Below are 16553 nucleotides of genomic sequence, written 5' to 3' on the forward strand. Positions count from 1 at the left end.
TACACTCCCACGGTCCTGCTGAGCACACACACCCAAAGTTGGCTTTCTCCCTGGATGGACCAGGTCATCAGATGGAGATAATTCCTCCATGAAGCTCCTTTCCTTCCTGGTCAAAGGCTCAGCTATTTGAAAACACCCATAGACAAAGCCTGGCTTTACGTACATCCCCCGCGGCACCAGGTGGCCTTTCTGTAGGGAGAGGCTGACTTGACTCCCCACAGAGACTGAGATCTTACAGCCCTGCAATCTTCCAAGGGAAACTCACTTTGCTTTTGTTTAAACTACATAACGTACTTTAAATAAAACCAGGACCAGACCCACTTTCAAATCACATACTGATTTGTAGACTACTGATTCCAGGCCTCTATTCTGACATTACAGCCGTTGCCATCTTGGTTCGAAGGAGACAGTAGTCACCACTTTTGGAAGAGAAGGTGAACCTGGTCAGGAAACACTTATTGGATCTGACTTACCCCCCTTTCCAACCATTTCAATCTGGGCAGGTGCTAGTGCTGGTTTGGGGTTTATTTAACCAGCAAACATTTTAAGAACTGAATCTTTTTGTAAACTTTGCAAACTCAATAAAACCAATGTTAGCTGTCCTCTCCCAAGTCCCAGTGAAAATATCCAATGTATCAATTTCCATATCTGAATGGATGTGGTGACCATCTGTTGTTGGAATGAATGTGCAGGATTATAGCTAAAACACACAACTCTTTGTCTTTTTCTTAACTTGGTTAAGACAGGATGCAGCGGTAATGGTTGTAGCAGCACACAGATTAAATAAAAGCACCCCTGGGATCATGCTAGCGGTCCTTTCTCTGTATCCAAGGTGAACATAAAAAAACTATTCCACTCATCCGATGACCATTTAATATGCACCATTCATTGATTCACATTAAGAAACATCTCCTCAACAGTGGGCTGGTAAATAATTTAAAGGATCCGCTGTCACTAAGAGTTCAGTTGCACTAGTGGGACCAAATTAAAATTAAAGATCCAATTTACAGGAGAGAAGGTAGAGAATTTGGGTAACAAGCAGAGACAAGGCTCCCAAAATCAGCGAGGCCTCGTAATGAATGACTAAAGAACCAATTGTGGCTCAACAGGACAGAGTTGAGAATCACACAAAACATCACATAACCTCCGACTACAGTTTTATGTAGGTTTTTAATAGAATAAAGAGAAGGTATTCAAGCGCCGGCCATTTTTAGTTTGGTATATTAGAGGCAGCTGCACATATGACGAGCAGCCACAAGCTTAGTAAGGTCTCAGAGTGGCTGTTTTTCTGATGTGGGAAAACTAGACTTATCTGTCAGAGAGTACAGGACAGAGTGGTCTGGAATGACTCCCGGTGACTGTAAGCTTGTGCTTGTTCGGTCAGCTAGGCCATTCACAACGCTCGTTGTTGTGCGTCTTCCTCGTCTTTCTTGTCTAAACTAGCAGACCAATCCACATGGAACAGGTCCACTGAGTTTCCCCTGCATACATCTAATTAGAAACAGCTGTTTTACAGAAGACACCCCCCTGCTAGCCCTGTGATACACCCTTCCTTTTCGATTTTTTTTCAGAAGCCTGATGAAACTGTATTAAGCTTAACTGTGATCACTGGTGAGATTATAGCACAGCAGATTGGCCTGTGCAAATCTGTTGTGTGTGCTAGGAGTTTCCTCTAGACAGCAATAGCCATAAGAAAACTTTGTGGAGTGATGTTTATTCTAATTATTGGGGGACAGTTTCAGCACCATGACATTTTATAGTCTGTTTTTTACAGTTTTGTGGAAAGAAATGAGACCTCTTTGTGTAAAAACTCCCAGTACAAGGCCCAGTTTACAGCGTGAGAGAAAAAAAAAAAAGTGTGAGTTACTAACCTGACAGGGTTGCTAGTGAGAGAAACTCTGAGGGACTCCAGACAGTTGAGCAGCTTTTCCTCTGTGATGCCGGAACGCAGCTCGTGAACATATTCCTGTGATGAAAGTGTACACTCATGCTTGCTGTTTCTTAGTCCACCCTGAAAAACAAAATACCAACAGGACAGTTCTTAGATTATGATGATCGCTATAGCCTCAGCAAAAAACACCAGTGTATCATTTGCATTAAACAGCCTCCTAAATGCATACTGTTGAAAGGTTAATGAATGGAGAAAAGGCCCCAAAAAATCAGAATAAACCGTCATTTCTTTAATTTTGTGAATCAGATCGGTAAGAACAGACTTGAGAAAACCACTAAGAGGACATTATACTGCAGAGTGAGTATCTTCAGATCTCAGTCGGTGAAGTTGTTGAAAGTTGCTTTGACTTAAATTTGGATTCTCACAAAAGTGCTATTGATAAAAGTTTATTAACACGTCTACATTTCAGAAAAGAAGGATGAGCGAGTGTATAGCCATGTGTATGCCAATTTCTCCTCCTCTCAATCAGCCAATACTGTAATGACAGACTGCACTCGCCGAGAGTCGAACACCGGCTCTACTTGCTATCTGCAGCCCCTCCTGTTTGAAGTAAATGGATTCTTGTGTATAATCTCCACAGAGGACTCAAGGGACGTGTTGCTACACTGATGCTTACACAATGAGACTACCTATCGGCAGCAACACACACTTACACCGCGGCAGGAAAAAAAACGCACATTTACACACTCGCTCTCACAAACACACAGCGAAGGCAGCACTGGACGTTACGTTGAGCGACAGTTTGATTTTTTTTTAAAAAGTTATGGATTGATTGAATCAACTGTGGGTCCGACATCATTGCCATCATTACATTAGCTCTTTTCCTATGAGATAAAGTTTTTGTTAAATTAATAATTCTCAGGTTGTGTTGTGAACATGAGCTACAAATCGCAGGTGGGGGTCGAGTCAAGGTACCAAACAAAACGAAATTACCAAACACACTTGCAGACACATTATCACATATGCCTGAACCAGACTGCCAGACAGCATCAACTTTAATGTGTTCATCCCTGGACTGCTGGTTCCCCACTAAGTGAGCTGTGCTAATAGGCAGTTTGGAAAGTAATAAGCTAGCTCATTTATCTGGAGAAAAGAGAGGCCTGCTGCTCTCCCACAATGCACAGTCGACATGAAAGAGACCCTGTTTTTTTTTTTTGTTTTTTGTTGGTTTTTTTTGCAGAACAGCAGCAGTCTATAAACAGCAAGCTACCAATAAGTCTTTGCTTTAAGTGTTAACTGAGTTCATAGTTTGATTGTCTCCATAATGACAAGAAGTATTTATTTGCTCAAGGCGGATGTAGAATCATGTTCGGTAACCCGCAGAGGAGATTGATGCCAAAACCAAGCAGAATTGGTGCTTTTTCCAGTATGAACCAGTATCAAAACTGTTTTTCTTTTTAACTATTCAAAGTGGAAAAGTGAGCACATGCAGTTTAGCACCTTGTCTTATTATCTTTGAGAGTGGCCCATTTTGTGGGTAACAATAAAAACATGTAAACAAGTATCTACTTATGCAAGATTGAATTAAACTATTCATTTTTTTATGCTAAGATGAACCCTTTTTTTATCATTATCATTCTCTGTCATGACTTTGAACACTCTCATCTCTTCTGTTATTATTTTGGTAGCGCTAAAATCTCAAGGCAAATTCAATCTGAAGGTGTACTTTCACATAATTGTCTTGTTTTCCAAACTATAGTTTGACTTTGTAATAAAAAACACTTTTCTGTGCTTTGCTCTGTCGTTCTCAGCTTGATCTATACGAACACTTATTCGTCTTTTTTTCTCAAGCGCTGTTGGATGAATGTGGAGGAGTGACTGGCTCAGCTTTTATCTGACTGAAGGTAGTTATTAGGCCATGGGGAGAGAGGAGAATCCTCCTCATTACTATCTAGATTTCTCACCTATTACCTACCACGGGACTGTTTGTTGCACATTTCTGTCAAACTCAATTTTCACGTTTTTTTTTTTTTGTTATTGACTGTGAAAGACGGGACTAAAAATAAAAAATAATGAAAATGATAAAACCACGCTCAATTAGACAGAGACGAGGAGAAAAACAGACACTCCAGGTACTTAAAATCCCATGGTGAAATGTCAGGGCTTTGAGTTGGCAAGGTTCAACCGAGACCGTGATGTAGAGCTGTCATTACAGCAGCTACAACCATAACAATTACGTTTCCCTGCTTGTTTAAGTAATTAAAAAAAATTAAAAAATAAAAAATCAATGAGCTTTTAATCCCTGAGTGGCACCGCTTGTTTTCTTAAACAGACTCTTGAAATCAGCATTTTAATAAAATTTCATGTAATTCAGTTTGACTCCCTTTTGAAAAATGTACTCTATGAAGTGTGTGTGTATGTGTGTGTGTGTGTGTGTGTGTGTGTGTGTGTGTGTGTGTGTGTGTGTTACCCTGTGTCTGCCAAATGCACAATTTATTTGTGCAAATTCTAAATCGTGAAGCCATAATCTACTTTGTTAACTCAAGTAATTAGCATTTTTTAATCTTCCGTTGTCTCACTGAACGGGGCTCTCAAATAGAGTATGTTCAACCAAGGCACGCTTCCAAGGCTTACTCATACAGATGCCTGAAAGAGATATATGAAAATATTCTAAATTAATGTCATGATGTGATAATCAGCTAATCTATGCATGATGAAATTATTGTTTCGGGTCTGCACTCAGCTATTTTAAGGGTGCCTTTTTTAATATCGGGCTGGTGAAAAGTGATTTGCCTTTTAGAGTGACAATGAAAACAACATTCTGTTGATCGGTGAACACAGGCCACGTCAAATGAACTAATAAGATATATAACAATGATACTAACCATGTGGCTATAGAATACAGTTCCTGTCCGTAGCTTAACTTTGTCATTACAGTTGGGTTTTAGACTTGAAGGGAATTAAAGGTACTGCAATGTCTCTCATACAGCATTCCATTTATGAGACTTGCTAATGTCACAGAAAGAGGCTTAGCATACTATTGCAAACCACTATATTGGATTTACACTGTAACGCAATACGTTTAATAGTTGCTAATAACATGACGCGCACATTATAACATGCTGAGTTACAGAAGTAGCCCAAGAGATGCAGAAGTATCCGCTGCTGCAACATCAGACTACAGAGCAGCTTCTTTCCTCAGGTGGGAATCTTTGACTCATCCTCAACACTCCACCGTAAAAAAAATGTTTCTCTGTGTCAGATGAGGGGACCACAAATTGCATTTTGTTATACAGCCCTGTGTTGTAGAAAGACTGATCAATTAATATTGAACTGTAAACCCTTAGCTGACTGGGCAGTGCATCGGATGTGTCCAGTCTGATCACACTAGGAATGCAGGAAGAATATACAGGACATGTAAGGGTCTCTGGTCCTCCAAAGGTAGGAGGAAAAAGGTTAAATAATTGGTATTTTCTCAGTGTGAGCCATGTTTGGGGACAGTGTAATATTCTGCCTGTCCCTTGAAAATATCATTCTTTATTGCTGCACTCGCCACAGCAGTCAAATCACCAACTCTTTCTGCTGGAGAGAAGGCTACGCTTTTCAAAACACAGCGCTGCCTCTGCAGCGGATCAGTTTATATGAATAACAAACGCTAAAACATCCGAGTTAGGTAGACAGTGGAGAGGCTATATGTCAGCACTGTGCTGAGTAAAGCTTGAAAGATAATGGCAGGTGAGATGTATTAAAGCCACAGTGGAGGGTTTCATGCAAGTCTGAAGACCAATCAGCTGCCGTCTGGCCGAGGCTTGACTTCGGAGGTGTTGGGGCTTAATGAAATGTGCTCAGCGGCTTTGTCAAGGACAACTTGTAAGTATGAGTAAGAACATTAATTAACTGAAACCTTGAAAACACTGACAAAACCTTAACATTCAACAGTAAATACATGCGCTTTGGAAAAAAGACATCAGAATAAGAAAGAGTGTATTGGAGAGAAGCACTCACAGGTTCAAATTTAAATGTGCTTCTTAGATTTGTGTGAATCCATTTTTGGATACGGCTGATTAGGCAGCTGCGTTTTCAGAACATTGCTTCCTCAATAATACATTGGGCATTGAGAGGGAACTTTTTATTTATCTCCTTACCTCTAAGTAGTTCCCAGCAGACATACCACTATGTCCAGAAAAGCTAGAGCTCTGGTTTCACAGCGTGCCCTGACCTCTGGAAACCAAAGACACTGACCATGAACTGCTTTTTCATGACCCTAGCCCAAATCAATGGAATCCTTTGGGATAATATCAACATTACACCACCGCACTGGCAGCAGAGAAACAATCAGAGGATTAGAGGGAGGGAGGGAGGGAGGGGGCGATACCTGCTGGCTACTGGCTGATAGAGTTTTCCCCTTCAGGCTCTCAAAAATGGTCAACAGAAGAAAATGGTCTAAAAGAGGCCCCAGAGGACGGGAGTGAGGGAAGATGGAGGGATGAAGGGAGGGAGATGTGGCCTTGCTAATGCGTGATGAGGTAGTAAGACGCGAAGAAGCGCAGGGTAGCATGAGGCGGACGAAAAAGCGGAGGTTAGATACGAGAGAGAAAGGAGACGGAGGAAAGTGCAGGGCGAAGAGATAGAGCATCGAGAGACACTGCAACCTCAACAGTAGAGGACAGACACAGCCTTTTGACCACAGCCTAGAGCCTCATCTCCTGCCGCTTATTGAATCCCCTATTTGTCGATAACAGTATTTCCTGCCAAAGAAAATAGTGCTGGGAGCAATTACTTCAGCGAGTCTGTCAATTTCATTTTGGGGGGTTAGGGGAGCATTGAGGCTCATTCCCTCCTCCTCTATCACCGCTGTCTCCCTTTTTTCCGTGCCATGGGGGAGTGACAGAGTACTGTGCCTCCTATCGAGGGCAGGGCAGGGAGACAATGCCACGGCGGCTGCACCTCCACATGTCATCTTCACCTGTAATGAGCCTATAACAAGCTGGCAGCTTACTCAGTGCCCAGCGCTCGACACACTCAGGCAGACTGATAGATACATTATTCAGCTTCTTTGTCAGCTTACTGGAAAAACCACATGGTGGCTACGTGTCTGGCCTGGAAGCTCGAGCTGGGAGATAGCTGACTGCTACTGCCTCTTCAATCCAGTCTGCCTCGCTACCTGTCTCCCTCTTTGCTCTCATACAACAAAATCTTGTTCTTATCTCCTGCATTTTCATGCGATGAAGAGGTGTAATTGGCGAGCGACGCCAGAACGGAACAGAAGCACTTGAGATTGGCATGCTACAGTTTTTTAGATGGTCAGTATGAAAGTCGTCCAAAGTAAATGTGTGCAAATCGTGACAGCGGTGCATTCATTTGAATAGCGTGACTCATCGCAGCACAGCACCATATTTTTGCACAAGCTCATTCTGTGGCATCACTGGCAGGATAAGCAAAAATGTGACAACTAAGACTGCAATAGAACTTGGGCTGCAACTAGCAATTATTTTTCATTATTAATTCATCTGATCATTATTTTCAATGTCAAAAAATGGTCATCAAAATTTCTCAGCGCCCGGTGTGACATCATCATGTCACTTTTTTCATCCAGCCAACACCAAATAGTTGGCAATTATCTTTCTATCGATTAATCAACTAATCACTGCAGCTCGAAACTGAAAAGTGAACAGAAAGAAAGAAATCTCTAAAACATAATTTGACATACAGTTTTCCTGATAGTTAAAAAGAAAAAAAGGGGGTGATGTTAAAACGCTGCTTGTTTTACCGCTCTGAATAAAAATGGTTTTGTACTCCTGCATCCTTTCATGATAACTCAAGGTGACATGCAGGAAAAAAACATCCTCAACACCTGATGATTCAATTGTGCCAGAACAACAACAGCAGGCATGCGAGGCCATTCTTACGGGAGAAATGATCTCAACGCTCTCAAATAACGTCTTCAGAACTGTTCTTGGGAGGTAATGAATCCAAACACGCACCGCAGCCCCCAACCCCACACTCCCCCAAACATCACAGACAAAAAGTTATGGAGTAATGAAAAATCTAATTATTCCTTCTTTGTGTGTAATTAATGAAAATTACTCGAGCACCCTACTGTTCCTTGTGAAAATAATACAGATACAATCTGAGCAATTAGTGCGTATCATGCTGTATGATAGCCGCGTTACAACTTAATTTCCTGCTCATTAAAGGTTGGTAGATTAGTTGAGGGGAAAGATACCAACAAGAATGAGTAAAAGACGGTCTCCAGACAGGTAGATCCAAATGTCACACGTCTCAGCCTTTTCCCTTACGATGAACACATGACCTATGAACAACAACAAACCTGCGTGAGGAAATAAGGGTTTGCACGCAACAAACACACACGCGCACACACCAGAGATGCTGTATAAATGAGCAGTCTCACATTTAACACAATCTAGAGTTTGGCATGTGTCGGTGGCAGCGGTGCTAAAGGTCAAAGGGAACACGGATCAGTTGAGATGCTGGTTGGCTGGACAATGAGTTTTCCCTAGCCCTACTTAAAGGACAGAGTCCTGCCGCCAGCAGATAAGACATTTCATCTAGCCACCAGGGCGCAGCGCTCCCAGCTCAGTGGGGGATTTCCCACCAGACCATGTGGCCAAGCATTTCACCCCTTTCTGTCCAATTCAGTCTCTTTACTCCTCCTTTTTTCCCCAGTCTTTTTCCTATCTGTCCGTCGCTGTCTCTCACTCCTTCCATACTGAGGTGTTTTTTAAACCCTGGGTGACAGCTATGAAAAAGTGTGCGTGCATCCGGACGCTCTGGGGGCTTTTTCTTCATTCTGTATTTATTTTATCCCTCTATCTTCTGCCTGTCGTGGTCGGAAAAAAAACAAAATCTAAAGTCAGATTTACTCTCACATGCCTGCACAACTACAACTCGCTGATAACACAGACACAATTAGGGTCTACAACATTCTCTCAATAATCGGGGCGTTGTGGCATTACATCTTGTGCCCAGACACGACACAACAACCACAACAGAGAGGCAGACTGTGAGGAAAACACGAAACACAAACAATGAGCTATTAGGCTGGAAACATCTTGAAAATAACACTGCGGGCTTTACTTTCTAAGACACACTGGGTACTGGCCAAGGTGTGTGTGTGCGTGTGTGTGTGTGTGTGCGCCTTGATCCCCAAGGTCCAAAGGCAGAACAACCACAAATCTGAGGATATTAAACGATTCCGTTCCCTTTTTATGTCCAAAATGTGGGTCGGATTTGGTTTATTGTTAATTTAATTACGCAGCTTATATTCATGTGTGGTGACTGTATGAGTATTTGTGTTTGTGTGTGTGTGTGTGTGTGTGTGTGTGTGTGTGTGTGTGTGTGTGTGTGTGTATATACATAAATACACAGAAAGGTCAGGTATAAAAAAATTATGTGGGGCAGCTCAAGCATGGGTTGAATAGATATGAGATTTATTTATTCAGAGCTAGAATTTATACAGGAATATGTTTTTTATTAAAGAAAGGCCATGTTCTTATAAATGGGTTTTAAACTTTCAAGCATAACAGAAAGGAACAAGCCCCCCCCCCTCCCCCTCCGTTTGTCATCTAGAATTTACTTGTCATGCAGTGATGAATAAAGGATGCATCTGTGCTTACAGAAGGAGTCTTGCATGACTTTAGACATCAACAGATTCAATGAAAAATAATGAGCACAGAGCTAAAACGCCTTCCTTCAGCCCCATCAGCAATAACTGCATCCGGGCAGCTGAATAAAAAGGCATTTGTTTCCATTTTTATTTTTTTTGTCTGAGACTGCATCACAAATAATAAAAAGTGATCATCAGTATGTCCTGACAAATTGTGTGTTTTTCATGGTGCAAGAGACAAAAACGTTCAATGTGATCATTTACGATCCTTCAACAAACAAATTACTAACTTCTTTTTTGTTGTATGGAAAATGCTTGTTGTAAAAGTAAGAATTAAAATGAATTCTCTTCACCCTTCAGCACTTCTGTTGGAACCTCTCGCCGCTTAAATCCCACCAAAGCCAAAGTCAGTTCAAGGTTAACCTGTTTGTGATACTTCCACCTTGACCCTTACCGGACTAACAACAACCTCTTTGAGACAGCTCACCTCGTCTTTTCCCTTTTCACACTTTTAACTTTAGCCTGACCCGTGCCAGACAGTTCAGGCTTTGAGGAAAACAACCACACATACGCACTATAAATGTCCGCCCTACTGGCTGTGATGCCGTTGTGGACAAGGTGGAGGGCAGGCCAACCAAGCAATCCCTCTTGGCTGTAATCACACTGAGAGTTGAACTGCAATGTAACATCCTCAGTGTTTTAGGTAGTAGCTGAAAGATGTTCACCATGATAGAAAATTCAGTCACGGAGCGCTGAAGTGAGGGGGGTAAATCAAAACCAAAGTCTGCTTCCTGGCTGAGTCAAACTGAAACTCCAAAAGTCTAGTCAAATCAAGCGTAGCAAACTGAACCATAGGAACCCTTTCAAACTGAGGAGGACTACATGGTTTCACTGCGGAGAAGGAGATGCGTATCTACTAAGAGGTGAGGGGTTTTCATTTGTTGTAGTGCAGGTAGTGAACATTGATGGTGTCCTTCTCAGCTGAGCTTTATCCTCAGCTGGCTTAATTAGCTTGGCAAGCTAGCCTCATTGTCCATGACAACAAGGTCTCTGGATTATCTCAAGTTACTGGGCTGTGATTTCTGTGGAAGAGGCATTATGGCCGAGTTTTTCAAATGGATGTATTTGTTGCTTTGAGCACCACAAGCCAAGCGCTATTCATTTCCAGCATATTCGAGAGAAAGCAGGTAAGAGGAAAAATCTGTTTAAGACATGGACACAACCCAGAGGAAAAGAAAAATACAAGCCAATCTATTAATGATAAACACGTTTCTGATCATCCATCAAAACAGCCACAGATATAGGGACAGGAGAGAGAGCAGTAAGGAGCCACCACAGGCATGTCAAGTGAACATGGCAGATCAAAGAGCTCCATTTAGAATAAATATATTTGAGCAACACACAAAGTAAAGCCGAGAGGACTTCTTGGTACAGGTAATTATTCCTGCAGGAACCAATCACAAATCACTCAAATTCTCCATCAAGATAACCTTCCAGTCCCGTCGGTGGCATAAAATAGAAATTTTGTCAAACCGCTTTCAAAACTCAGTGAGTTTTTGTCCGGCAAATCATTAAAAAATGTTCCCCCAAAACCGTCAACAGTCTGCTTCAAGATGTAGTTAAAGAGTGAGGTTTTTTTTGTAGAACAGTGTGTGAGGAATAAGAACAGCATGCACATTTCAGTCTGTGATTCAGAAAGTAGCTCTTAATAGCCCACCCATTTGCAAATACAGCTGTTCGTATGATAAAAGAATAGTAATTCAACAGTTGTTATTGGGTCATTACGAGGCAAGAAAATGTGAAAACGCCCAATTTGACTTGCGTAAATGAGAGCCCCATGTCGACACTGACACCGCTCTGTCTAGCACAGTAGGGCGGGGCACCATTAATGGTGTGTTGACACTTACTTCATCATTATTTATTGTGTAGGTTACTGTCGTTCCAAGGTTTTCACATGAATCTTCTGAATGATTTAATCTGCTATGTGTAGCCAAAACTCATGTTTACAAGATTAACTGTTAAAAATTCTTGGCCAGAAATTTTCATACCGTGAGACTCTTCCCCAGTGAACCATGCATCATTTGTGCTTCTTTCAATAAATAAAGAATACGTACTGGACAGCTGCCATTAGCTTTCAAGATCATGCTACGCTGATATTAGTGCAGACTTTTACCACGACATGACGTACTAGAGAAGAGTCGTGCAATTTGCTTTAATTTCAATGGGTAGTTGCCAATCACCCATTTTGGTCTACAATATAGTGTTGCACTTAGATTATTATGTGTAGCTTCAATGTGCTTTTAAATGTGAAAGAGGATCAACTAGATCGTTCCGCTTTGTGGAGATTGCTGAACTGGGGTTCAGCAGATGAGGCCTAACACTTGAACATAATTGTTACAGTTAACATGCGACACGTTTAAGACCAACTTTCTGAATGTTACACTAACTGAAGGATAGGTTCTGGAGCTCCAACTTCAGCTGCTGCTTTAAGAGGGAAGAATTTAGGCCATGGAACCTTAATGTCTCTAGCTGCTTGGGTCATAGCTTTGGCCTTGGCCTATTGATTCTCACAAGAGTTGTAGCAACTTGGACAGACAACAGAAACACTTTTTATTTTTCTATTTTTTTTCGCACCCCAATGCAAGTAACACACGCCTAAAGCACAACGATACAGCACATACACACACTGAGTGTCACCCTTGGACTGGAATCTTAGTTAACTTCATTACACTTGTTTCAATAATGTGATATGTGTATGTAGCTAAAAGCCAACGATGCCACAAAGACAGTATGCACTGAAGCGCTCTGTGTTGTCTGTGTGTGTGTACATGCACATATATCAATATGGTTTGTATGTGCCAGCCTGTGTGCTTGTGTTTGAACAAGTTTGTGTGTGGTGCAGAATATTCTTCTAAGCAGTTCTCCTTGTGCTTTGCAGGACTCGTGTCTGCGCTGAATTTCAATGACACCTCTATAAAGATAGGAGCAGATGTCAGCCAGCTCGCTGAAAGTCAGGTGGAAGAGAGTGAGAAAAGTAGAGTGAGTAAAATTGAGTGCACACTACCCGCTGAAAGATGGCTTAAGTCAAAGGTTTATATGCAGCACTGGAATACGAGAATGACTACGATTTACTGTAAACACGTAATGTGTAAGAAAATATGTTTCAACGTGATAAACAAGAAAACTCTGCAACAGACTGACAGTCGGCTGATGGACAGGTTTTTGTGAGTTGGAGTTCCGACAATAAGATCATTAAGGAGACTTATGGATTTTTTTTCTCCTCCACTGACTCAACCTAAAAATAAGCCCTCGCACAGACTCACCCACACTGCTTTCAAGATAATGCACTACACTCCAACCACTCACCAATCAATTCAAGGTCAGCGGGTGGCTCAATATTGTCCCAAAAGTTCCCCGAAAGCACAAAGACACGAGGTATTTTATATGTAGATGAGGTGAGAAAGTACTCATAATTTCCGTAGTTATATCAAAGTGACAAATAATGACAGAGGGGAAACTTGAAAGTTATGTCGAGCCATCTTGGCACTCATTTCCCCGTCATGAACTCCCCAGTATCATGGCAGAGGGGGGTTATCAAGTGAGCTGTTAAGCAGGCAAAGTCACACAGGATCTCATTTAGGTTTTCACCGCGGTCTCTGCTGCATTGATCGTATTGTGAAGGCCTAATGAACTATGTACTCTGTGCTCTTGTTTCCAGCTCTGGGAGCTCGTGTATGAAGCCAAGAGCTGCAACTACTTGCTAAAAGTTGCCAAAAAGAAGGTTTGAAGACATTGTTGAAACAATAAATAAATGAGCAAGAGGCCTGATGCTGCTTTCTAATGTACGTCCTTTTTTTATGCTCCTCCGTCCTTCTTTGCCGACCCTCTCCATAAGGGACTAACCTTGATAAATCATACATAGGGCAAACACACGATGGGGGCAAAAGGTCCAGGTTAGTCTGATATTCTGCTTTTCTCCTTTTTTTTCCCCTGCGACTCAGCTGAATAACAACCCCAGTACCTAGAATAAACAACACTTCAATTACCTTTTGTTGACTTAAAAAGTTGCCAGAGATTATGTGTGTAGACACAACGTGAGGCAGCAGATCACAAGTAGAAACCCTCAACCGGCGGGAGAAGTGGGCGTAAGTTTGTCTAGCCATTCTGTGGATGCACGACTAAGCCTGAGAGCTAATAGAACGCTATGAAGGGATTGAGAGTGATTAGAACAGGAGATATTACACAGGGGTTTGTTACCTCACACGCTTTGGATATTTCTGAATGGTTTAAACACACACACACTGAGACACAGTGCATGCATCAGACCATGTTCAGTTAATTTTACATACGGTCTCTCTGGGGTCCCATAAGTGTTTTGTTTAACGTGTTGGGTGGTATAGTGTTTTTCCTGACAGACACAGTCCTCTTATTGGGCTCTTTAGGATTGCATGCTTACCTCTGCAGAAAACCCACAAAAACTAAAACTCCCATTGACTAATTTGTCAAATCATAGCAGGCTCAGCAACCCTTCTTGAAAATGGCTTTACAACCCGCTATCTTTATTTCAGCAATAAAAAGAGAAACAAGTCAAGTACCGGTGGTTAAAGATTGGCTTTGTCTTCCCCTCGATGCAACGCTGCACCTACTGAAGATGGCGGCAGGTCACTCTCTGCCTCGAATGTCTGCGTAGCGCGTGCTGCTGTCAGCCTTCAAGATGACGAAGCCCAGTTTTGTGTTCTGCCTTTGTCATCTTCGCCAAAGTTCAGAGCTATGTCTGGCCCTCATCTGAATCTCAAAAACATCAAGTGGAGTCTAGTGGCCTGCTTCACCTGCTCGGTAAGTATACTCACTCTCCCCTTGGATTTTTCAAGGCACTCCACAAGATCAACATCTTATAGGAGTGCAAGTGCATGCAGTATATATGAATTACTGACTTTTCATGCACCATATTGTTGCAACAAAAAGTTCTACACCCCTGGGTCTTTAACGAGGGTCCGTGACCCCTAGAGGAGTTTCTGATGGGGTGACACTAAATTTTTGTTTGATAATGTTTGGAAGTTTGTATTTTTTCCACACAGAAACATGAAATCCAACAGCAACGATTGGATGCATCAAAAAAAAAAAAGAAAAACTTTTATACAATACTGAATTTGGTCTCCCTTTGATTTCTTGTGCGAACACGTGAGCAAGCGAACCTAACCATATGCTACGACAAACAAGTCAGTTTACTACGTTTCATTCAAATATATACGTCAGTAATCTTTATAATTATCCCGAGTGTACAGACATTCTTCCGAGCCACAGCAGATTTTTTTGCAACATACTGAGCAAGAGACTCTGACGTGCCCTCCTCTACCAGCGGAGCTATAGAGTTTGAGGCTAACATTAGCCATGCTACAATTGCTGCCAACTTTATAATGCATGACACTAGAAGCTCCCTTAATTATTGTAGGACCAGTTTAATTTAAGATTTATATATAAGGGGGTACCTGCTAAGCTAAGGGGAACGTTGGCTTGAAAATTGTTGAAGACCCCTCTCCTACGGTCACTCAAACAACTGTGATTAAGGCATGTGGCTCATATGCTTAACTGAGCTGTGTAACAGATTGGTTCCAGCTTGGTTTCTCTCCTGTTAGTGACTTCGGTTTTCTTGTTGCTGGCCTTTTGTTGGGCTGCCTGTGAGGTCAATCAGGCTCTGCTGGAAGGATGCGAGCGTGGTGAACCAAACTGTATGACTAAAGGTCAAAGTCTTGTTGTTTTATTGGTGCCACAGGGGGAGCATCTAGCTTCACCTACAGTATACAGTCTGTTAAAGGAGGGGACCTGTGTGATATATTGCAAAGGTTATGCACTCCAACCCTCATTCTATAAGTGTAGGTACACCCTTCTCCTCCACTTCTTGCCTTACTGACCTTATGGATGCAGAGTCAGAGGACAGTATACAGGCTACCCTGATTCCTTGGCACAGGCGTACGAAGAAGAAAGATCTTTATTTATGTTACATATCCTATAATGCACACCATGCTGGACCTTGTACATTTAACCCATGCAAAGGGAGCAAAGGGCGGCATATGCACCCAGGGACCGATTCGAGATCTGAACCAGTGCCTTGGTCAAGGGCACTGACTGGCGAGCATCAACCTAGTGTGCATGTTTTTGATCAAAATCAAAGTACCTGGAGGCCTGGGCAGAACGTGTAAACTCTACACAGAAAGGCCCTGCTCCAGCTGGATTCAAACCAGAGAACTTCTCGCTGTGAGGCAACAGAGTTAACCACTGCGCCACCTTGATGCTATGATGGTAGTCATATAAAATGTGTTTGGGATGAATAGAGATCTTCCCCAGGACACCTCTGAGATGAAAACAATCTTTGTATGTAGGTCCAAATCTATAATTGAGCGTTGGCTACAGCAGAGTGTGTCTTCTCATTATGTTCACATAGTCACTAGCAATGACTTGCTACTCACTGCAAGACTTATAAAAAATATGACTGACAAACTGCAGTTTGATGTGACAACGCATCAAATCTACTGTAAATTATGTTGATTTTGGGACCGTTTACATTTACTCTGGGACAGTAAATGTTAGTCTGGAGCCCTGTTCATTCTCTGAAAACATGCATGCAAATTTCACTGCACTGCCCAAAAGCTTAAGTGGGCGGGCCAACAGAGCCGATAAAACGTTTAACCCTCCTTACTTAACCTCCGCTCCCAAAATAGTAAGCAATCATATCAGTACAACACACAAGACCCACCGCCCATCATTCCTTGGTCATCCTTTCAAACCTGAGAACAAACTGCCAAGAATGTGTAATAAATAATAAAGAGGAAAAAACAGGGAGGACAAAAACTGGGCTCAGGTAAAGGTGATTTGGCAGGGACGTTAATGATGTCCAATCCCTACACAGGTTTTGCGGGCACATTCTGATGGAGGGGACAAGCATGATTTACGACAATGGCAGTACTGGGAGAATAGTGATGGGCCTTGCCAGAAGCAGAATGGCTGGTGCGAGCGTGTGTTGGTATCTGTGTTCGT

At 42.1% G+C, this 16553-nt stretch overlaps 1 protein-coding gene across 6 annotated transcripts in view; it reads right to left on the bottom strand.

Moving 5' to 3' along the window:
• The window catches only part of diaph2 (diaphanous-related formin 2), a 391770-nt gene that overhangs the window by 285791 nt on the left and 89426 nt on the right, over positions 1-16553 (bottom strand). For all 6 annotated transcript variants that reach the window (XM_037076294.1, XM_037076293.1, XM_037076295.1 and 3 more), the window contains one exon: positions 1872-2011. In XM_037076294.1, the coding sequence (XP_036932189.1) occupies positions 1872-2011 (140 nt within the window). The remainder of the gene's footprint in view (positions 1-1871; positions 2012-16553) is intronic.

The sequence above is a fragment of the Acanthopagrus latus genome, chromosome 18, assembly GCF_904848185.1.
Source record: "Acanthopagrus latus isolate v.2019 chromosome 18, fAcaLat1.1, whole genome shotgun sequence".
Classification (NCBI taxonomy): domain Eukaryota; kingdom Metazoa; phylum Chordata; class Actinopteri; order Spariformes; family Sparidae; genus Acanthopagrus; species Acanthopagrus latus.